The sequence below is a fragment of the Sceloporus occidentalis genome, unplaced genomic scaffold, assembly GCF_023333645.1.
Source record: "Sceloporus occidentalis isolate IW3139 unplaced genomic scaffold, rSceOcc1.0.p SCAF_6, whole genome shotgun sequence".
Classification (NCBI taxonomy): Eukaryota; Metazoa; Chordata; class Lepidosauria; order Squamata; family Phrynosomatidae; genus Sceloporus; species Sceloporus occidentalis.
Window position 1 is genome coordinate 41,487,240 of NW_028316986.1, and position 24,854 is coordinate 41,512,093.

Below are 24,854 nucleotides of genomic sequence, written 5' to 3' on the forward strand. Positions count from 1 at the left end.
ATCTGATCCTAACCAATAGGGATGACCTAGTTAATGGAGTGCAAGTGGTGGGATCCTTAGGTGGAAGTGACCATGTTCTCCTGGAGTTTGTTATACAATGGAAAGGAGAAGCCAGGCTTAGTCAGACACGCATTCTAGACTTTATGAAAGCCAATTTTAGTAAACTTAAAGAAATACTGAGTGTGATCCCATGGTCAACAATACTAAAAGAGAAGGGAGTTCAAGATGGATGGGAGTTTCTAAAAAGGGAGATACTGAAGGCACAATTTCAAACAGTTCCAGTGAGGAAGAAAAATGGGAGATGTCTCAAGAAACCAGGATGGATGACTAAAGAACTTTCAACTGAGCTAAAATTAAAAAGGGACATGTATAAGAAATGGAAAAATGGGGAAATCACCAAAGAGGAATTCAAACAAATAGCGAGCCTGTGTAGAGATAAAGTCAGAAAAGCTAAAGCGCAGCATGAGCTCAGGCTTGCTAGAGAGGTTAAGAACAACAAAAAGGGCTTTTTTGGATATGTCCGCAGCAAAAGGAAGAAGAAGGAAACGGTAGGGCCACTGCGTGGAGAAGATGGCAAAATGCTAACAGAAGACAGAGAAAAGGCAGAATTACTCAACACCTTCTTTGCCTCAGTCTTCTCAGAAAAGGAAAAGAGTGCTCAACCTGAGGATAATGGAGCAGAAGACAGAATAGGGGAATTTCAGCACAGAATAAGTAAAGAGATAGTAGAGGAATACCTTGTTAATCTAAATGAATTTAAGTCTCCAGGACCAGATGAACTACATCCAAGGGTATTATAAGAGCTGGCAAATGTAATATCGGAGCCATTGGCAATAATCTTTGAAAACTCCTGGAAAACAGGAGAGATCCCAGCAGACTGGAGGAGGGGAAACGTTGTCCCCATCTTCAAAAAGGGGAAAAAGAGGATCCGAACAATTATCGTTCAGTTAGTCTGACATCAGTTCTAGGAAAGATTCTGGAGCAGATCATTAAACAGAGAGTCTGTGAACATCTAGAAAGCAATGCCATAATTACAAAAGGTCAACATGGGTTTCAGAGGAAACAAGTCATGCCAGACAAACCTTATCTCTTTCTTTGATAAAATTACCAGCTTGTTAGATGAAGGGAATGCTGTGGATATAGTATATCTTGATTTCAGTAAGGCCTTTGACAAAGTTCCCCACAATATTCTTGCAAACAAGCTTGTAAAATGTGGGCTAGACAAGGCAACTGTTACATGGATTTGTAATTGGTTGACTGACCGAACGCAAAGGGTGCTCAACAATGGCTCCTTTTCATCCTGGAGAGAAGTGACCAGTGGGGTCCCACAAGGCTCTGTCCTCGGGCCAGTTCTATTCAACATCTTTATCAATGACTTGGAGGACAAAATTGGGGGAATACTTATCAAATTTGCAGATGACACCAAAATAGGAGGAGTAGCTAATACTCCAGAGGACAGGATCAAGATTCAAAATGTCCTGAACAGACTAGAAAACTGGGCCAAAGCTAACAAAATGAATTTCAACACGGAGAAATGTAAGGTACTGCACTTAGGGCGGAAAAATGAAAAGCACAGATATAGGACGGGGGACACCCGGCTGAATGAAACTACGTGTGAAAGGGATCTAGGAGTCCAAGTAGACCACAAGTTGAACATGAGTCAACAGTGTGATGTGGCAGCTAACAAGGCCAATGCGATTTTAGGCTGCATCAATAGAAGTATAGTGTCTAGATTCAGGGAAGTAACAGTGGCACTCTATTCTGCTTTGGTCAGGCCCCACCTTGAATACTGTGTCCAGTTCTGGGCACCACAATTAAAAAAGGACATTGAGAAACTGGAGCGTGTCCAAAGGAGAGCGACTAAAATGGTGAAAGGTCTGGAAACCATGGCCTATGAGGAATGACTCAGGGAGCTGGGGATGTTTAGCCTGGAGAAGAGAAGGCTAAGAGGTGATATGATAGCCCTGTTTAAATATTTGAAGGGGTGTCATATTGAGGAGGGAGCAAGCTTGTTTTCTGCTGCTCCAGAGACTAGGACCCGGAGCAATGGATGCAAGCTGCAGGAAAAGAGATTCCACCTCAACATTAGGAGGAACTTCCTGACAGTAAGGGCTGTTCGACAGTGGAACAAACTTCCTCAGAGTGTAGGGGAATCTCCCTCCTTGGAGGTCTTTAAAAAGAGGCTGGATGGCTATCTGTCGGGGATGCTTTGATTGTGATTTCCTGCATGGCAGGGGGTTGGACTGGATGGCCCTTGTGGTCTCTTCCAACTCTACGATTCTATGATTCTAAGGCTGATAGAAGATGCACTCCCAAGGTTATGTACTAGTGCAGAAGCAAACAAGGAACATCAAAACGTGCAAGTATGACCTATCTCTCCCTCCCTTCTACAATAACCACACAGACTATGGAAGCAGGTTAATAACAGGAAAATTCACTTGTCTAGTCTGTTTTCAGCCATTTCTAAATTTTCTCAACAAGCTAACCTTTTCCCAACTAAGATAATTCAAAAATGTATCAATGGCAGTAATAAAAATTCAGCTTTACTATACTACTGAAAAGTGGGCCCTTTTGTGTATGCTTGCGCCCCATTGCAAACAATGGGGTGTGTTCTTGTGGTGCGGTGTGCCTGCCATAGGCGCACACAACATTTGTTTACTTGTCACACGGCTTCAGCGTAAGCTTGAAGCCATGTATAGTGCGTCCGTATACAGAGCAGGTGCACTGTACTATTAATGTTTGGCCAACAAGGACTTCAAATCCATCTGCCTAATGGCAGAGGGTCACCTCAGTACAATTCCTTTATATCAACAACTTCAACCAGCCATTCCTTTTTTCTTCAATTAAATGTTGCTGTATTTAATTGTTACCATATTTGTTATTTGTTAAATACAGTCTTTAAATGTTACTTATTAGTTATTGTTGTTCAGGTTAAAGAAGAAGATGGAAGCTCTTAATTCACTTCTTAGTAGCTGGACATGAGTTTAGGTATCTGGTTAGGTATGTATTAGGCAACATGGGTCAGGACTACAATAGTAAAAAAAAAAAAAAAAGGGGGGGGGGGTGACAGAGCCAGTGCCTATGGCCTTCACATTGTGTTATTTCTTAATACCTATACATTGTTCTTCAGCCAAGCCTCAGACATATAGCCAGGCCTATCAGAGTGCACACACCAGATTTTTCAATCCTTCAGTAATATGGTGGAGCCCAAACCCATTTCAAACCATGGAGGTCTCAGAAGGAGACAGCAAATGAAGCTCAGACAAACCACCAATGGAACAAGTCAGAAAGGGGCTAGGACAAAGCAGAAAAAGATCCATGAAATATTATAACTGTTGCAGAGGAAGGTGAGATTCAGTAGATTATGGCCCATTTAAATAACAAATGTACACAATACTGCTTTGTGTTGTTAAGTATAATTGACTGGGAACCAGAAAAACTATGGTCAGAAGTCACGGACATAATAAAGGAAGAATGCAGCAAGACATTTAATTGTGGCCAAAAAGACGTATGCATGTGATAATGTGCTACCTTAGACTCATACTCAAACTATCTGGGACAAGTGGGTTGGACACAGAGTTATCAAAACACCATCAGGGAAGGCATCTGATACACATGCCCTGCATCGTCCACTTTAGTCCATTTCCCAGCTTGTAGACCCTGGGAACCTTTTTTCTTTTAAAAAAAAAAGGCTGAAGCTACTTCTAGTCAGTTCTAGTTTTCAAAATATTCCCTCCCCAAAAAGCTCAGGTTGAAATAGCTTAACTTTTGGCAGCTTCTTGGGGCATGACTGGACTATTTTGGGGGGTGATAAGGCTGCAAAGGACACAAAAACAATCACATTTGCTCAGCCATAGTCTAAGCAGATCATAGAATCTAGAATAGTGGAAGAGACATCAAGGCCCACCTAGTCCAACCCCTGCCATGCAGGCATACATAATCAAAGCATTCCTGATGGCCATCCAGCCTGTTTAAAAACCTCCAAAGAAGGAGACTCCACCACACTCCGAGGGAGCGTGTTCCACTGTTGAACAGCTCTTACTGTCAGGAGGTTTTTTCCTGAGCTTGAGGTTGAATCTCTTGTTCTGTAGTTCGCATCCATTGTTCCATGTCTTAGCAGAACAGAGCAGTATAAAACAAACTTACTCCATCCTCAATATGACATCCTTTCAAATATTTAAACATTTCACCTCTAAGGAACACAAACAAGGAAGGAGAAAACAGTATAGTTTAAGGGAAGAGAATGAAGGAAGGAGTCAATATTAAATTGTGGAAGAACTAGCAAGGCAATGAAGACTCCAGAGGGTTTTTTTGTGGGTTTTTTCGGGCTATGTGGTCGTGATCTGGAAGAGTTTATTCCTGACGTTTCGCCAGTATCTGTGGCTGGCATCTTCAGAGAATGCTGGCATAGAAGTTAATGGGGTATATATACTGTGTGACCCTTGGTTCAGAGGAAGTGATTTACATGTTAATCTGTGTGTTGGTTCTTCAAAGATAATTGAAGCACTTAGACTGGGCTCTACAGCTCAGACATCAGAAGGGCTGCCAGACTCAGAAAAATCCACAGGAGTGAAGATAAACAACCACCCAAAGGGAAGGTATTTTTTACCACACATCAAAGGAGTCACACGTTCTTTTTCCTCTGCAGGGAAGCCATGCGGTTTGGCGGCTGCAGTTTCCCTGCAGAGGAAAAACAGGCGCCGGCAGGCCTCCCTTTTTGGGAGGTCTGTACCACACCAAAGTTTGGCTACCAATCCTGAAAAACACCATAATAATAATAATAATAATAATAATAATAAAAACATTTATTTGTGTTTCTCCGCCTCTCCCAGTGGATTGAAGTGGGGTTACAGACTATTAATCAAGACCCAGTAAGTGCAAATGGAAACCACCCAGGGTCAGGGGTTTTCCCAGCAGACAACAGATCACTAATTAAATAGACACCCTGAGGCCTTACCATTCAACTACAGACCAACACACAGATTAACACTTAAATCACTTCCTCTCAACCAAAGGATCACACATTATATATACCCCACTCACTTCTATGCCAGCATTCTCTGAAGATGCCAGCCACAGATGCTGGCAAAACATCAGGAATAAACTCTTCCAGAACATGGCCACATAACCTGAAAAACCTACAAAAAACTATGGATGCCGACAGTGAAAACCTTTGACTTCACTCTAGAGAAGGTTCTCCAGAAATACTTTTGGTTAGAGTAACAGTGGAATGTACATGGCCTCAGAAAACAAGAAGATTTGGAAACCAGTAACTGACCAATTCACTTCACATTTTTAAACCTCATCATCCAGCATTCCACAATGGGGATGACATCTGTCCTGGAGGAACTTGTGTGGCCCAAGAGAGTGATATGGGCCAGACTGAGGAGTATCACTGGCCACAACTCATCCCTTGCTATATAATTGAACATCTTAAAACACATGTCAGTATGTTTTTAAAATAACACCTTGTTGAAATAAACCTCTTCTATTTACCTCATCCCTACAACCTCACTACTGAGCACAGACAAGGAAGATAATTTAGGAAACCCAATACGATACATTTCACATTACTACAAATAAAACACTGGAGCACTTCTATTTCTGTACTGACATAACATTTCCAATGGCTGAATCTCCAATGGCCTCTATTATGGGCAAATACATGACCACGCAACAGAGTAACAACTCATGTGATGCTCCCAAGACTAGCTCCAATTGTTTAATTGTTCTTACCTGGCCTGTTTGTGGCTGCCATAATAAAAACCTGACGACGAGATTCCAGGCCATCCATCTCTGTCAGCAACTGGTTCACTACACGTACACTGGCACCTGACTGAAAGAGTGAGAATGCAGTGAAATGACAAACACAACAAAAATTTACCACATCAACACATCTGAAGGCTGATGTTTTTCATAGCCTTGGGGCTTGTCTACACTGACGAAAAAATGTGGCTTCACCTTGTAGTGGCCACAAGCTGGGCATACATTTTTGACAATTTGTAGGAAAGCTGCAGGGAATGTGGTCCAGAGGGCTTTAATCTATTATCTAAAAAGTCATCCTTTACCCCAAATCTTCTAAAAATCTCCATTTTCCTGGGTATAGCTGGTGCTCTGAGGTGGTTTCAGAGTGGAAGAAGGGGTAGGAAGAGTTTTTGGTGTGTGGGACTGGTTGGGTGTAGCAAGCCTGGTTTATATCACCATGTTTTATTACTTCACTGCATGTTCACCATGAGATCAGCGGTGAGGGGATATCTTCTCACACTTCTTCCCCTCTTCCCGAGTGCTGCACTTGCTTTTACTCTTTGTACTCTGCTCTCCAATTATTTGTTCACTCACTTGTGTAGAGATTTCACATGCTCCCTTCCATGATCATTTGTTCACTTGCTCATGCAGACGTATGTGGGGGGAGGATGTGGGGGACTGAGTGCATGATATCTCTGCATAAGTGAGCAAATGATCAGAGAGGAGAGGGAATACACACCACCCCTGGTATCACCCAATGCAGGGGAGAGGCTGCCAGGGGGCATAGCACAAAGCCTGCTGACCTTCTCCTTCCTCTCCACAAAGGGGGCAGTGGTTGGGGCTTACTCATGAGTAGGGCGCAACCACAAAGTTCTACTTGTGAGTAGGGTGGCAGCAACAGTCCACTAGCGAGGAGGAGTAGACTGCCTCCATGGCTTCCTCCCTGGCAAGCTCTGAGAGGGAACTGTTTTGGTCTGCAGAAGAACCGCCACCACCTCCTTCATAGGAAAATTTTCTCTGCTACTGCTACTGCCACTCACTGCAACAGCCATGGGTGAGGACCAAGTCCAGTAAGAACAGCAAGCTGACAGGGTGGTCATGCCCAGGCAACGGGAGCAGCCACAGCTGCAGTAGCCACCATCACACTGGCCACGCTGGCTTGACAAGGAGCGAGCAAGAAAGTGGCAGCCGTGAAGAGCCGGAAGCTGGGCAGCCCCCTAGATGGACCCAGCCATGCTGGAGGCTGGGTTTCACTCCCTGCCACTATGCCCCTTCCTCCCCCACAGGAGGAGGACCGATATGGTGTCACCCCTCTGCACGCCACCAGTGATGCCACCAAGTATACATGCACTCCATTCCTTGAAATAAAAACGAAGATGACACGATGGTGTTAGGAGCCCTGGTGGCGCAGTGGTTAAATGCCTGTACTACATCCACTCACTCACAAACCATAAGGTTGCGAGTTCAAAACCAGAAAAAGGGCTCAAGCTTGACTCAACTTGCATCCTTCCAAGGTCGCTAAAATGAGTACCCAGATTGTTGGGGGCAATTAGCTTACAGTTGTAAACTGCTTAGACACTGCTAGTTCGATATGAAGTGGTATATAAATGAAGCTGTTTGTTTTTGTTTTGTTGGTGGGGGGAGGGAAATGGTAGCCTGATTTGATCCCTCACTGCTGATCTCATAGTTGGACATGTCCATAAAGAAAAGACTATTAAAATGGTTTTATTATTTCTTTCTCTGACTCATGTGTGTGTTTCCACATTTAAAATTCCCTCTCTTTCTCACTGGGGCAGCAAAGGGGGAAAGGGGATTGGATGGAGAAGCATCCAATCAGAGTGCAAGGTGGTTTAGATTGACCAGTCAACAGTAACAGCTATTGGTTGATAGCTTGATGCATGCATGCTGGAAAGGCAAAAAACAATAAAGTGAGGTGGCCTTGCAAGAGGAAAATGTGTGGCTGGTTAGGCCCAATGTCACCTCACTGTAAGATTAACTGTAAGAATTTCAAGCCCATCAGATCATAAAATTCTAAGAGGAAAAAAAAAGATACTACAAAACAAATATAAACTGAATTTCAGCTGATATAGAGCCTTCAGGATTACAATGCAATACCAGGGAGGAGAACCTGTTGGTGGAAATGATTCAAACAGCTATCTGATTTAGTAACACCTGAAAGCACTTAAAGATGCCAAAGTTGTGTTTCAATCTTATCTGGCCCATCTTTAGATAAATAAACCTCCCACATACATCCTTGAGAACAATGCAAGTATTAATCATGACTTCAACTGACTCTTCTCATGGACAGGATTATACTTAAGCAGAGTGATGTACAGTATAATTAAAAGTGAACACAGTTAACTGCACCTAAAATGACTTTTCTATGATTCTAAAGGGGTGTTAAGAATCTCATGGACATGAGAACGGATATTTTATTTATTTTGTATTTTGACAAACACTTTTAGGAACTTGTTTCATAACATCAAGAATTAAAATTAAAGTTATGTCCAAATTTAGAATGTAGGAGGATTTCCCATTATTATTATGTTGAAAAGTATGTGAACATAAACCCTGATGTAATGCATATAATAATTATAATTATTACTTACTAAATGTGCTGGCACTTAGATTTACTAGAATCATAGAATCATAGAGTTGGAAGGGACCGCAAGGGCCATCCAGGCCAACCTCCTGCCATGCAGGAAATCCAAATCAAAGCATCCCCGACAGATGGCCATCCAGCCTCTGTTTAAAGACCTCCAAGGAGGGAGATTCCACGACACTCTGAGCAAGTCTGTTCCACTGTCGGACAGCCCTTACTGTCAGGAAGTTCCTCCTAATGTTGAGGTGGCATCTCTTTTCCTGTAGCTTGCATCCATTGCTTCGGGTCCTGTTCTCTGGAACAGCAGAAAACAAGCTAGCTCCCTCCTCAATATGACATCCCTTCAAATATTTTAACAGGGCTATCATATCACCTCTTAACCTTCTCTTCTCCAGGCTAAACATCCCCAGCTCCCTAAGTTGTTCCTCATAGGACATGGTTTCCAGACCCTTCACCATTTTATTTGCCCTCCTTTGGACACGTTCCAGTTTTTCAACATCCTTTTTAAATTGTGGCGCCCAGAAATGGGCACAATATTCCAGGTGAGGCCTGACCAAAGCTTTTTGTGATTATGGTATTGCTTTCTAGATGTTCACAGACTCTTTGTTTAATGATCTGCTCCAGAATCTTTCCTGGTATTGATGTCAGACTAACTGGACGATAATTGTTGGGATCCTCTTTTTTTCCCTTTTTGAAGATGGGAACAACGTTTGCCCTCCTTCAGTTTGCTGGGACTTCTCCTGTTCTCCAGGCGTTCTCAAAGATTATTGCCAATGGCTCCAATATTACATTTGCCAGTTCTTTTAATACTCTTGGATGTAGTTCATCTGGTCCTGGAGACTTAAATTCATTTAGATTAACAAGGTATTCCTCTACTATCTCTTTACTTATTCTGTATTATACCTTGTCTAATTATTGTTTTATAAATAATGCATTGGAAGTCTTTATATTCTAAACAATTTAGTTTCCTTTCAAAACTATGACTAATCAAAAAGGATACTAAACTATGCAAAAATGATAGTACACTGAAGAAAAAAATTGTTGCAATGTATTGCTGCTACCTTTTGCATTGTTTCTTACTTTTGTTTTGTCATTATTTTTCTTTGCAAAAAGAGGCCGAAGGTAAGAAAGGAGAGACCTGGTTTGGATGTACTTACATACTAGATTTTAAAGCCAAGACATATATTTGACCTGTCCCATGCTCTATCCCTGGTACTGCTTTTATTTATGGCATGATACAATTTAATATTTCCTGGATAAATTCCCATATAGCTTTCTGTGATGCCTGAACCAGGAAATTATAGACAGCAGGCTCAGAAGCTGGTATCTTAAGTCAACTTCAAAGTGTGATTTATAACCCTCGTTTGATCTGACCCTGATAATCATACTTTCCTGGGAACTGTCAGCTCTCTTCATGATCAAGTTTGTTTGAAACCATGCAGCTACGCAAGCAAGAAAGACGAAAGCACTTGTTCCATTTATAGTAAGCAACTCCAGAGAGTTTGGGGACCAATATGTCCCTGACTCAAGTATTCACTACCACTCATAACCATTCCTGGAATTCAGTAGCACTGCTGATTATCAGAGGCAAATCATCAGGAAAAAACCATTTCAAAACAAGCATTTTCGGGTTGCCTTAATGACCTTGGGCAGCTAAAATTTGATGGAGCAATTCAGTGGCATAGTTTTTGTGAAGGCCTTAGGAGAATTTTTTTGTGGGTTTTCTTTTAATTAGTATTTTATATTCTGTTTATTTTATACTGTTATTGCTTTTAATTTGTTAATTTTTATGATTGAGAGGGAGGTTGGGATAGGGGATTAATTAGAAATCTGGATTTTAATTGTATATCATATTTTATTGTTACTCTTATTTGCTATAAGCTGCCTTGATCCGCAGGAAGAGGCGGGCTATAAATAAAATGTATTATTATTATCATTATTATCATTATTATTATTAATGGGACCGCAGTCCCTTCAGCCCCTCAATTTTTTCATTGAAACCTCCATCCATACCTTATAAATTATTTTGCTACATTTTTGGTTTGATTGTTTCAGGTTAGAAGAATTCTCAATGTAGTATCAATATGCAGTGAAGCTACGGTAGTTTTCCATGTATATTATTGTTCTTTAAAGCAGAAGATGAACAAGCCTGTGTGGTACAGTGTACCAAGTGATGGATTTGAATCTAAAAATTCCCAAATGTGTCACAGATTAGTTACACAGCTCTGAGCTTCTCATCTCTATAATAGGAACAGCAACCTAAATTGCAGGGCTATTTAGAAAGCAGATACAATACAGTCATTTATATTCTTCCTATCCTACATCTCACTTAAGTGACTGACAGAAGTGGTTTTAAACTCACCTCGCGGTCTGATCTCCGTGGACACAAAGCATCAACTTCATCAAAGAATATGACACATGGTGCTGAATTCCTTGCACGCTGAAAAACCTGACGTACTGCACGCTCACTTTCCCCAACATACTGAAACAGGAATTTTACAAAACATTTTTTTTTCACTGAATCTCTGTTTTTACAGATAGGCAAAATAAAGCTGGGTTACTGATATGCTTATCCAAAGGATTGCTTCAGAACTCTGAAAATATTGTCCATAATGAAATGAGAAGTAAATCTTGCACTCACACAAACCTCTCCCCTAATCTTACTTGAGGTAGAAAGTAGGATTTTAAATATTTTTTTGCACTATATCCTGAGCCACAACTAACAGATTGTGAAACTGAGGCAAAATTTAATGACTAAATTAAATGTGTCATTTCCACTGCAGGCAAGGACAACTTTAACAAGAGTGAGAAAAATAGACATTTTACTGTGTTATTTTTGTTACATAAATGATGCACTCTAACATTTTAATAAACTCAAACTTAATCAGATAATTGAGCAGTAAAAAGAGAACTCACCATATTCAATAGTTCAGGACCTTTCACAGAAATGAAATTCAGCCCGGACTCATTTGCTACAGCCTACCAAGAAAAAAAGAGAATATAAGCAATATTGTGATGACTGGTCCTCCAGTCACCTGAGGACTTCTCATGAACTACAAAGGGTTAATCTGGGAGGAGGTACATGCTAATGAGAGATGACATCACATGCTAATGAGCTGTGGCATCATAGCTGATGTAAGGTCTAACTGACCAATCAGAGAGTAGGACCGCGAGATTCAAGAACTTTCTATGGGAAATCTTTAAAAGGCCCTTTGCGGCCATGCGGTTCTTTGTCTCTCCCTTTGCTCTCTCCTGGGGGGAACCAGATGGTGTCTCTTGGAGTCTGGAAGACACAGACTCAGGGGAATGCAGGTTGAGAGGCAAGGGGCCCTCCCTGCATCCAGGAACCCAAAAGGACTGCAAATCCCATCACAGTGTGAGTAGTTAGGAACGTGTTAGCTTAGTGCGTTTAGGTCTTTTGTTATTTTCAACAATGGCTTGTGTGGAATGAACTCTATAACTATGTTCTTTGACCTGCAAGGCAAGGGGGCTTTGCAAGAGTGATATAAATTCTTTCTATCCTATTCTATCCCTTTTTTAAAATAAACTTCTTTCTTAAAAAGCATCTGCTATCTCTCTGCTCCTGTACACGCGCCTTAACTCGGCTACTGATTGCTCTGGGTTAGCAAGAAAGGAAACTAGATCTCTCTCTCTCTATCCCTCACAAGTCCCAGTGTGTGTGGGGGGAGGTGTTCATTCACTGGGTGGTGGCAGCGAAAAGTTTTTTTTTTTTAAAGGGATCCCCTGAGAGTAATAGTCACGCACAGGGCTTTGCCCTCAGGGATCATCACAAATATACTACATTATTTTTAAACTTACATGTGTATTTCCAGCCACAAAGCCCCTCTCAAGAACTAACAATAAAATGATAGAAACAAACAAATCATACTATGGAACACAAGATGGTCCCTTGGCTACAGACCCACCTAGCTCTATATAGTATACATTGACTGGTATTGACTTTCCAGGGTTTTGGCCTTTCCAGTGGTCTTTCCTAATCCTAGGCAGGGGCTGAGCTGGGACATTTTGTATGCAAAGCATGTGTTCTCCCATAGAATTACAATTTCCCCATAAATATTACAAATGAAATCACCAAGCAGCAAAATTTAAAAAAACAGCAGCCAAGACAGGGGCAGGGAGAAGATAGCACATATAAAGTATGTTGCCACTCAGTCCAAAAGGTCATTGAAATATCTTTACCTAGCATCTGCAAGTTGGTCTATATGATCATGGGACATTCAATGAGTTCAACGAATTCCACAAAGTGGGGCATCACTACTGTGAAAAATGCACTATCCTATGTACTCATTCACTATATCCAAGTTATTGTGTAACACAGGGCATGACCTCCAATGAAAGTGCAAGCACCAGTTGTTCATCATCTGAAACCCCAACTATGATCATTTACACGTAGAGAGATCTTGTAGATCTTGTAAGAGGTGCTACAAGATCTTCCTACGTACTGATTCTACAGACTAACATGGCAATATCTTTGAATGCTATCACTATGATAATTTACAGTACATTTTCATGATAACATTAGTGATGGAACACAGCATACATAATATTCAATCCAAATTTTAAGACAACAATCAGGAAACCCTAGATTCTTATGTTGGGATAATATTTATAAAACATTGCACTTCTCTGCATTGTAATTTCTTGAATTTTAGGATTCAGGTCAACACATGAAAGTTTTCTATAGGCAGCCTGAGTAGAGAGGTAGAGGATAGCGGGGCTTGGAGATGTCTCATTTACAGTCACCATGAGTCAAGGTTAACTCAAAGGCAGCTAACAACAACATTAGTTGGAATTAAAACTGGATTTTGCACTGATCAGTAGGATATTGCATCCTGTCAAGTAGGAAATTCAGAAGGAAATGGCATCCTGTCAAGAAATTTAAGGTTACAAGAGGATATCATGCACTTGGAATAAAGAAGTACTGTCTGTATACATTTGGGGCCAATGTGGCACTATGAAATGGCAACAAAATAAAAGGGAAATTCTATTCTCTTTAATCTTCAGCAATTTAAGAACCTAAGAGGAGCCCTGTCTGATCAGGCCAAGAGTCTAACTTTTGCCCCACAAAACAGGATATGAGAAACACAGCCATCTCCTGCCATGGTTCCCCTGCCTTTGGTGTTAACACATCCACAACTAGTACATAGCTTTAAACAGAACAATTCAATATAACCATCACTATAGCTTGAAAGCATTATTTTTTGTTGGACTGCAAACACCAGATTACTTTGGCAAGAGTTGCTATTAACCATGACAGTCAGGGGAACTGTAGTTCAAAAAATAATGTTTCCAAGCTCTGGCCATGACAGTCAATAGCTGCTGATAGACTATCCTGGCTAAATTTTTTTTCAGTCTAGCATTAATTATTATATATTGTAGCTAAAATTTCTACCCACTTTATGCTTGAAGAGCTACTTTTTGTTTGCTTTGGATATCTTTGTTGGGAAAATATACAGAGATAAATGCAGATTAATCTTGGAAGCTTGTGAGTAGATAGACAAACTGGCAGACTGGAGCTTTGCCAGGAAAAACAGATGCTAGTTTAAAGCACCGTAGGCTGGCTTTTCTCCAAAGAGGCACTGTTTATTCTTGTTGCAAACACACACGAGAACAAAGCTACACAGACAAACTCCTCCTACTACAAACCCACACTGTACAATGATGATTTGAGCTTATATACACTTTTGCCATGTGGCAATCTAGCTCAACCCCTTCCTGTACAATTTCCTGTGTTACCTGGATTACTGTCCACCATTCCAAATGACACATCATATTTAGAGAAGTGCTACATGCTGCTCTCTGGCACACTCTGTGACCTTGGACAATCACCTGCTGTCTAGATCCACAGCTGCAACCAATTCCTGGTTAAGGGCAGTGAGTGTCCATTAGCTTCTTTGCCACATCTGAACATTTTCAATGCTGCTCCATACCTCAACATTCCCCTCCAAAATGTACAGATGTGTGTTATTTCAGTGTGTCAGACTTCTGTTGTTAAGGTACCATACCAATCAGACAAGTAAGCTGTTCATGTCTCTCCACTGGCAGTGCTTTTGTGAGGACATCAGCTATACTGTCCCTGGTATCTATGGTGCGTTACAGTCGCGCGTAAAGTACGTGCTCGGCATGTACTACGGTTAAAAAGGGGAGTCCTTTCCAGACACCCCTAACCCCAGTATGCGCTGAGCGCGTACAAAATGGCGGCACCCGTTCTACACGGGTGCCACCATCTTGACATCGCGGACACCTAGCGTCTGCACGTCACGCAGCAGAAATGACAGTGCAAGTGCGCCATTAGTGACTTGCGGCGCCATTTCCACGCTGCAAGAAGAAGCCCCATTTTGGGGCTTCTTTTTTGTTGCGTCCGGGAATCGCGCGGTTTGTCCGCTGCAGTTCCCGGACGCAGCAACCAGTGGCGCCGGCAGACCGCCCTTTTTGGGCGGTCTGTAAAGCACCTATCTATACCAACCTTAGGATTCCATTCTAGATCATCTCTCTGACGTTTTGGTACCTTACCCCTATGTACTTTGTGAGACATTTGAGATTTTCAGCCTCTGTCATGGCAATGCAGGCTTGTGAATCTTCAAATGCCAATGTTTGTGTTGTGCATTTCTTTCCCAGATCTTCTAGCTACTGCCTGATCCACTGCACTTCCCCTGTCATCTCTGATAATGCCGCAAACTCTGCTTCTGTTTTGCTCAAAGCAACACAATTTTGCTTTCTGCTTCTCCAAATTATTGGTGTACTAGCAAACTTCACAACCAGGTCTGTAACTGATTTTATATCTGCCAATTTAGATGCAAAAGAGCTGTCAGCAAAACACTCTAGCTGTTCCATGCTTCCCTGAATGACTAGCTTTCTGCTTTTACTGCCTTTCAAATACTCCAACACGTTTCAATGCAGACCAATCAATTACCTTCGGATTGGAAACCTTTCTACTTAACACACCAACTACAAAAGAAGTATCTGGTCTTGTATTGTTGGCAATAAACAACAAGCTGCCCACTATACTTCTGAACAACTCTGGGTTGTCAAAATCGTCTGATGACTCACAACTGGCATAGCCAGGAGTCATTGGGCTTCTAACAGCTTTTGCACTCTGTAAGCCACACTTTTCTATCAGCCTTTCAATTGACTGTCCAACCAATTTCTGGTTAAGGGCAGTGAGTGTCTGTCAGCGCAACTGCTGGGGTCCAACAACCACTGTCAGCAACTCAAACGAGTCCTGGGGTTAAATCAGACCTTTGTAGCAGAGCTAGCAATTTTAGAAGCTGAAGCGTGGCTCCAAAAGCAGTTGAGATAACAGCAACTGGATGTCTTCCAGGAACTGAAGCAATGCAGGAACCTCCGGGGACACACAGCAAACCGATACCAGACTTCTTCTGATAAACCACCAGAGAAGCAAAGTCTCCCGAAGTGCTCTTTATTCACAGTGCTATAATACAAATACAGATCTCTCCAAACTCCGCAACGCATACCAAACCAACTCCTACTACAAACCCACAAGCTATCCCTTGCAACCCCTGGGTTTATATAGACTCCAGACCATGTGGTCTCCCAAACCCAGTGAGTTCCTGTGTGTAACCATGTCATGTGTCCCCTGTGCAATCCAGACACATGGTTTCATCATCCATGGCTACGTGCACCTAGACACTGAAGTGTCCTTGAGCCAATGAGCATCAGCTGTGCTAATCAACCTTGTCCTTCTGCTGAATGCTCATGGCCAAACACACACACATCAAGCATTTCCCTGTGTGCTGTGTTTTAACCCTTCAAATCCCTGACAGTGTCCATTAGCTTCTCTGCCACATCTGAACATTTTCAATGCTGCTCCATACCTCAACAATCTTGCCATTCATCTTATCTTACTTCAGCATATTATGCCAGAGGGGGAAAAAGTTGTATATACCCGTCATGCTGATAGGCAACAACACTGTCATATTTGTCATACTTCTTCTAAAGCCAACTATGGTATATCAGTGGCTGTCATCACAAATTATGGCAGTCAATTTTATAAATTGGGTCACACAGAGATGACAAAACTAACAGCAGTAATACAGCAAAATACAATGAACATCAAATCATAAGGTTAAGAAAGATAAAAAGAGCATGAAGATGTTATTTGGACTTCAGCTTACAGAATCCTCAGCCAGTAAGTACTAGCACTTTGAATGGAGCTTAATAACAAGTTAGCCAAAATTTGGCAAGGCAGGCAAAATTACCTTAGCAAGTAATGTTTTGCCACAACCTGGAGGGCCAGCAAGGAGTATGCCAGCTGGAGCTGTGAGGCCAAGGGTTTGGAACTGCTCAGGATTCCGTACTGGTGCCTGTAAAAAGAAGAGGTACCCCACATAGGTAAAACTAGAAAAAACAACTAATTTTTGGCAACTGTCAACATATCATTGTAGAGATGAAGGATTCTGAAAGTGACATGAGAGGGCTCCTTAAATTAAAATGCCCCCCACAAACCTGCCAATTAAGTCACCCAAAGTAAGTCAAAGACAACTAGGTTGTTAGCACTCCTTGTCATCTCAATCATTGTGGTAATTACTTACAGAACAACTTAAACAAGCTTCATGACAAATACTTAAGCAGGTGAAATAAAGCTTAAAAATAAGCATGTTGTAGGACTGTCAAGGAAAAGGTAATTTAGAAGCAAAGAGATCTTTGAAAAGCAACCTCTCATAGTTTGCCTTTGGGTTTAAAAGCACATATACGTGGCACATGGTATGTATAGTTACTCACATGCAGTTGAGCAGTATGAATATTGTCATCAAGTCAAGTGCATTTGATTACTCAGATAGCAGGAAGAAAGCCAGGAACTAGAGAAGGCCGAGATCTCCTGATTTCTTAAGGGCAGGGGGGCATAACAACATTGTTTTTGGAAACTGATTGTGAAACTGGCTGAAGAATAAGGAAAAGACCTTCAAGTCAAGATCTTGAAGACCTTGGCTGCAAGCTCTTAGGAAACAGGTTCAATAAACATCTGCTGAAGCCATTCTGTCCATTTATCTGTTGCTTATTTTTTGAAAGCATTTCAGGCAAAAACATCCACAGAGAAGCTTACATGAGAAAAGAACTCCTGCCCATGGGTTTACTACCTAAAGCTATGAAACAAAACAAAACAAAAGGATGAGGAGGCAGCAGGAAAACAAGCAAACCCATGCACCAGCTCTTAAATTTACCTATTCGTTTTTACTGTAACTATCTGTAATGGGAAAAATTCAGGGAAAGGAGGAGCCAAATGGAGCTGTTCTTCCAAGCACAGCTAATAGAATGGCTCTGTATCTGACCCTCTGCTACAGCCTTACCTTTGGAAGTGTCCACAAAAGAGTTCTTGAAACTCATGTACTATATTTAGGTATATATCAAAGATCTCCTCTTACCCTCACTGCACTCTATGGAGCTTTAATGAAGATTTTCCAAGCAATCTACATAAGATTCAAACATGCAAAAATCAACAGCTGACAGAATGTCTTGAAAGAGAGAGATGACATTCCTATACATCACAGCAACCATTCTATTATAAAAAGTAACAAAAGAAGCTTTCCATTTGGAGGGACAGTTTTTAGGAGAGATGATTAGGGAGCACCAAGCAATGGCTGGTTTTCTGGTGTGGTGCAGCAATCATTATAATAAATAAATCATGAGATTGGCTCCTAATTATCAAACTGTGGAGTGCACTGTAAAATCTTTGCCAGAGTTCTGTTTTGTTTTAAGGCATACTCTAAGCTGCCATGGGTCTCACACTGGGATATAAATTAAATATGTACAATCATTAAAATACATTTCTTGCACTGGCATCCTTAGTTCATGTCAAAATCCATGTCAGGAACAAACTCTTAACCAGGTTAGGTGGTAAATAAAGCTCCCACCCCTGACTTCCAAAAGGAAGGGCAGGGAATATCCACTGTTTGTTTGTATTTAAATAACTAAGTAATACATTTAAATAATGGACTCTCCATTTCTACTTTAAAGACAAAATGTTAGAGGAGGTTGCAGACAGTGAAGATAGCCTCTACCAAGTGCTGTAATGGTTTCCGACAGCATTTGGAGGCTGTTCCTAGGTCTGCTAAGATGAACCAACAAACACAGATAGACTCCACCTTTAAATTCCAGCTCTTGTTTGGAACTGTCTCCATCCTAGGAGGAACAGACAGGCTCCTTAGTAGTATTAACATAGGAGGAGATGGTGTATGAAATAAATAAATAAAATAGAAGCCTAGATGGTATGCTGAACATGCCTGAGAGTTCTGAACAGTTGAAAATGTATGTGTCATATTATGATTACTGAGCTGTCCAAATGAAAGATGTATCCAAACATGTTCTCAATTTTAGAGCTACAATTCAATTCACTTAGTTCTGATTTCCAAGTACAAAGAATTTGTTGTTTGCTGACTACTTTGCAGATGAAGTCAAGGAAAAGAGTTATTGCTTCATACACTTTGAAGTAAACAATACAAAATGCCAGTTTAGAATTGCTGTCAGCACCAAGACTTTGCTTAATCTCTGGAAGAGACTGTAGCTCTGCATGTATTAAAAGCATTTTATAGAAATCTCCATTCCTACCAGTATTGCCAAGGTGAGCTCCTCCCGAATGTCCTCCAGGGCTCCAATGTCTGCCCACGTCACATTGGGGACTGTAACGAAGCCTTCCCTCTTTGCAGAAGGTTGCACTGAAGAGAGTGCAACAATGAAGTCATTCATCTCTATTGACAGCTTTTGCAACTTATCCTCCCCCAGGGGATCTAGTTCCTTTAGTAACTGGAGCAGCCTCTGCAATTCATCCTGAAGAGGAGAAGAGTAAGAAGGAAAAAATACAAAAATATTTACAACTAGGAGGTGGTGGGAGGAAGCCTAAAGTTTAAAGGTGGAGAAAAACATATTGAAGAAAAGGCATTCAGTTAAAACATATTTGGACCAATACGCTTAATAGATGCCAGCATGCATTTGTTAAGAATGTGTTGTTGGCGTATGCTATCAAGTTGTTTTTGACTTTTGGCAACCCTATTGTGGAGTTTTCTTGGCAATATTTGTTCACAGGGGGTTGGTTTGCCATCACTGTTTTCTCAAGCTGAGAATGGGTGACTTGCCTAAAGTCACCCAGTGGGTTTCTAAGGCTGAGTGAGGTTTCAAACCCTGGCCTCCCAGAGTCCCATTCCAACACTCAAACCACTGCACCACAGTGGCTCTCATGGTCAAGAATAAATTTTGTTGTGTGCCTTCAAGTTGTGTCTGAAGGTTGCCTAGTGAGTTTCCATGGCAGAGTAGGGATTTGAACTCTGGTCTCCATAGTCTTAGTCCAACACTCAAACCCCTACACCACGCTGGCTCCAAGAATGAATACTGACATATTAATTTTATTTATCTGCTCATTTTCAAAAGTTGGGTTATTAGTTTAATGGGTTGTGAAAATATTGGGGACATATTTATCTTGATTTCCTCATCCCAATAACTGCAGTACAAAAATATAAATTATAGTGTAATATAAGGAACATTAGGTTCAACAAAAATAATGGCCACAGAAGATCTACAAGAATTCAACCTAGATAACAAGGAAAGTGAAACAGTCAGGGAATTATTATATCAACTAATTTCAGATGTGGTGCTGAAGAAGAGTGCTGAGAATACCATGAACAGCCAAGCAGACAAACAAATAGTCTGAAACAGATTAAGCCCAAGCAGTCCCTGGAAATCAAGGGCCCGTACAGACAGGCCAAAATAAAGCTGCTTTGGATCACTTTGGTATGCTGTTTAAATGACACATGAATCTTAAGAGGCCAGAAGCTGCGCCAAAGCTGCACTCCAGTTATTAGGACTAGAGCATGGCTTTGGCATGGCTTCTGGACTCTTAGGATGGATGCATCATTTAAACAGCATACGTCCAAAGTGACCCAAAACAGCTTTATCTTGGCCTGTCTGTATGGGCCCCAAGATGACTAAACGGAGGTTGTTGTTCTTTGGCCACATCACGAGAAGGCATGAATCACAGGAAAAGACAATGATGCCAGGAAAAGTAGAGGGCAGTAGAAAGAGAGAAAGACTACAAACTAGATGGTTGGATTCAGAGAGGTCATGGGCATGAGCTTGTAGGACCTGACCAAAGCAATGGAGGACAGGGGTGTCTTGGAGATGCCTCATCCACAGGGTTGCCACAAGTCGAGGTTGACAAGGGTAGTTAAGAACAAGAATACATGAGGAAAGGGACTTGTGCTCCAACTTTAGAATGTTACCAAGTACAGAGACTATTCATTCCTATCCCATTGTTACTACCACTACATCTTATTTCACTTTTCCTCCAAGGAGTTCAGGGAAGCATATGACGTTTCCTACCCTACACAGAGTTCCAAATCAGACTGCTTTAACCGCCCTGGCTCAATGCTAAGGAATTCTGGGTACTGTAGTTTTGTGAAACATTTAGTCTTCTCTGTCAGAAAGCTCTGGTGTCAGAATAAACTACAATTCCCAGGATTCCCTAGCACTAAGTCAGGGCAGTTAAAGTGGTCTCAAACAAGATTATTTCTGCAGGGTGTTTCCACAGATGAGTTCTGCAGAACTCAAAAGTTTCCTCATTACTTTGTGACATTTTAACTGGCAACAATAAATGTAAAATTATACTGGTGGTTTTTAATTTATTTATTTTTCAGCAAATCCTTATAGTTTTTGCTCTTAGAAAGGGGAATCTACTTTATACAACCAAAGAGAGAAATAATGAAGTGAGTTAAAGTAAACTACAATCAAATATGTATATACTTTAGTGGGCAGATCTGCCTCTTCAGTATCTTCTCCTGCAAGCAATTCTATACTCCTCCTCATATCTTGACCAGATGTTCTTTCTTCATTTCTCATTACTTCACGTTTCTCCCCATCCAGTTTAACAAGGACTCTATTCACTGCACACATTGCTGCCTCACGGCAAAGCGCCATGAGATCAGCACCGACATAGCCTGGAGTCATATGAGCCAAGTGACCAAAGTCAAAGGATTCTCGGAGTCTAAGTTTTCGACACAGTGTCTTCAGAATTCTGAGGATAAAATAAAGGTCTTCATAAACATTTTAGTCTTCAAAAGCACCAGTTATTGAATGTATCTTCTCAGGGCCTACTACAGAAGAGAGAATGAGATAAGGCCACAAACAAAGAAGCAAATCAGCAGAGACAATAATAACAGTAATTATTCTGGCATTCAGGACAGATTTAACCTGAATTAACGAGAGGGAATAGGTTATCTTGTTTTCTCCATGTGATGAGGAGAGCATCATGTGATGAGGAGAGCATCCTCTACACATACAGCCTTTTTATGTAAACAGAAACTGGTTTTTCAGGGCACTGGATCACACTGATAGCCTTGCTCCCTTTCAGACCATTGCTGAAAGTAACTGATGAATATCATGCTGAGACTCTGTTTGCAAAACATTATCAGTACTGCACTCAAAATTAGAATATCTGAGTGATATCAGGTCATATGACTGCCACTAGAGAAAAGATTTATTCATTTCCAGTTTTACACTTTGTGGTTATGGGTGTCATTGACTAGCAAACTATTTTTATTTGATTATCTACTGAAATGCTCATTCAAACATAAAGAATACATTTTAACATACCTGATAGTATTACTAATTAATTTGTTATGTGGATGTCAACATCACTTACATTAATAACTATCTATCGTTATGTGTGAATTAAAGGGTACACAAGCTCCATGTCCTGAAACAGCCTATACTTTCCACCTCCTTTGGGCCAACACACCAATTAGTCTGCAAAAAAACCTGCCCATTTGAGTAAATAAAAGACTTTTTAAAACGGCTACCTGCCACATTGTACCAAGCAATTTGGTGTGTGTGTGTGTTTGTGTGACTGCAGCTGATGAGGACAGGGTTAACCCTCCCTCACCTCACAAACACCTTGATTCTTCAGCAGGCAATGAAACTTTTACAAAGTTTAGGTGGTTTCAGTAGAATGTCCTCTCAAACCTAAACGGTGCACAAGGCAAATGGGAGTAGAAGATTGCTCAATTCTGACAAAAAAGCTCTGGAAAGTTGTTAACAGGAATACACTTGTTGAATCAAAAACAATCTACCACCTCTGCTTTCTCTGAAACAAATATTGCAGCAGACAAAGAGAATTTACAAGTAAGGAAAGTCATATGTTGGACCATCGAGACACTCAGATGTTTTCTGCTCTGCCCAGGAGAAACAGGATCTATTAAAATGAAGACAGACAAGATCTGTGAACTGGACTGAGGGCTTCATTCACATCTACTTTATGGCTAGAAATTACATATCAGTGGCCTTCACCTTCAGTGGACCAGCACAGGCTCTGGCAACAAATGCATACCAAATACCTCTAGCATGTGATATGGTCTACTCAATGGCCCAACAAGTGGGTAAGGAAAGAAAAATAGTCTGTTCTCTCTTTACAGGCACCAATAGTTCAGACACTTGGGCAAAACGTAGCAGTACATCCTAGTAACAGGGCACTGAATCACACCCTGAAACATTTTATCAGTAAAACCTGACTCAGGGGAGAAGAAACCACTATTATGTAGTAAGTGAATATATGGAATGAATTGATGAACTGTACACATCCTCAGAAGAGGCTCTAGAACTCATGCCCCATCAGCAAGCACTCCCCATAGCAGTTGTGCCAGAAACACAGATGCTACGGGTTTACGCAGGGAAGCTTTTGAGCTCAGGAATTGGGCAGCTAAATTGTGAGTGGTCCACATTTTAGCTGCCCAGTTCCTGAGCTCAAAAGCTTCCTTGCATAAACCCGTAGCATATATATATATATAGAAAAAAAAGCTGACAGACTTTTTTCTGGCTGCTTCATCTGGAATCCCCAAACAAATTTCTCGGTCAAATCTTCCTGCACGTCTCAGGGCTGGATCCAACGAGTCAGGTCTGTTGGTTGCGCCAATTACCAGTACCTGAGTAGCAACAGCCAGATTATTCAGGTCTGTGGAACAAAAGAAAAAAACAAACACACACATATGCAGCTAATGAGACAGACTGTCCTTTGTATCAGAACATCACTGTTTATGCTGTGGTTAGGCTGGACAATATTTACTGCTATATTTACTGTTATAGTGCACACTGTGCAGAACAGCATGAGTGCCATAGCTGTCTTTTAGTCACACAATATATGGCGGGCTACATAAGAAATACATATAACATGTTACCTTCTCCTTAAATCAGGGATGGGGAACCTTTGGCACTTCAAATACTTTGGCACTTCAAATAGACTACAACAGCTATAGGGTACATCCTTACCACTGGCTATGCTGAATGAGGATTCTGGGAGTACAAGGCCAAAATACTTGGAGGTTTCACAAACCTGCCCTGAGTCATGTGCTGGGGAAAGGTCCTATAAGGCTTGGGTCCACACTATTTGAAGGACCATATCTCCCTAAGTGAGCATGCTAGAACGCCATGATCCTCAGGAGAGATACTTCTCTCCATTCCAATATCCTGTTGCCCCTGTCTGTCTGGAACAAGGGAGAGGGCCTTCTTGATGGCTGCTCCCAACCTCCCTAGGAAGGCTAAGATGGCTCCCTCCTTGCTCTCTGTGCACTAATAAGTAAAAACTTTCTAATTCTGTCAAGCTTTCAGAAACTGATTTGTGATAAGCTTTGAATGATTTGCTGTGCTGTTTCGTTGCATTGGTTTTTACATGGCCTTTTAATGAATTTTAATTGTTTTGACATTTGTTGCTTTTGCATGCATTAATGTCATTTCCAATTTATAACTGTACTGAAAATTAAATTGTTTCTAGGTAACTTTTATATTTATATTTTATATTTACTTATTTGAAAATAACATATTTATAATTTATATTATATTATTTCTATTGTATTAATTTATATTATATTACTTAATATATCATTTCTATTTTACTGATGTTTTTATATAGTTTTTAATCTCTATGGTTCTTAAATTGTAAACAGACTTGAGTCCCCTTACTGGAAAAACATGGGCTATGAATGGATAAAATAAATAATAATTAAATAGTTCATAACAATCTAAATATAATACAAAAACACTGATTGTTTCCAGGCTAATACTACTCAGTATTATTTTAGCACTGTTGAGTAGTCAAAGCTTTATATAGTCACAATTTCTGTTACCTTTTGTGGCTGTGTGCCTTCAAGTTGTTTCCAACTTGCAGCAACTCTATAATAGGGTTTTCTGGAGAGAGTGTGACTCACCCCAAGATCACTCTCAGTGGGTTTCCATGGCCGAAGCATGGATCTGAATCCCAATTTTCAAAGTCCTAGTCCTAGGCTCAAACCACTATATGTTGCTGACTCCCTATGTTACCTTTGCAGTTACATTAACATCAATAAGAATGAGCCATACTGTAAATCAGAGACTGGAAAAGACTGCTACTTGCCTAAAGCCCCCTAGTAAGTCTAAGTAAAAGTAGGAGTTAAATCAAGGATCTCCAAGTATCCACCTCTCAACCACCACATCGTATGAGACCCAATCTTAT

At 40.9% G+C, this 24,854-nt stretch overlaps 1 protein-coding gene across 5 annotated transcripts in view; it reads right to left on the reverse strand.

Annotated features, from left to right (window-relative positions):
- Positions 1 to 24,854, reverse strand: part of NVL (nuclear VCP like) — a 64,574-nt gene that overhangs the window by 21,441 nt on the left and 18,279 nt on the right. For all 5 annotated transcript variants that reach the window (XR_016281696.1, XR_016281695.1, XM_089529400.1 and 2 more), the window contains 7 exons: positions 23,177 to 23,321; positions 21,119 to 21,389; positions 18,935 to 19,153; positions 16,588 to 16,692; positions 11,264 to 11,326; positions 10,710 to 10,829; positions 5,737 to 5,836 (listed from right to left, as the gene is read on the reverse strand). Coding sequence is in view for 3 of the 5 variants with exons in the window: in XM_089529400.1 (XP_089385526.1) it covers positions 5,737 to 5,836; positions 10,710 to 10,829; positions 11,264 to 11,326; positions 16,588 to 16,692; positions 18,935 to 19,153; positions 21,119 to 21,389; positions 23,177 to 23,321 (1,023 nt within the window). In the remaining 2 variants the exon portion in view is untranslated. The remainder of the gene's footprint in view (positions 1 to 5,736; positions 5,837 to 10,709; positions 10,830 to 11,263; positions 11,327 to 16,587; positions 16,693 to 18,934; positions 19,154 to 21,118; positions 21,390 to 23,176; positions 23,322 to 24,854) is intronic.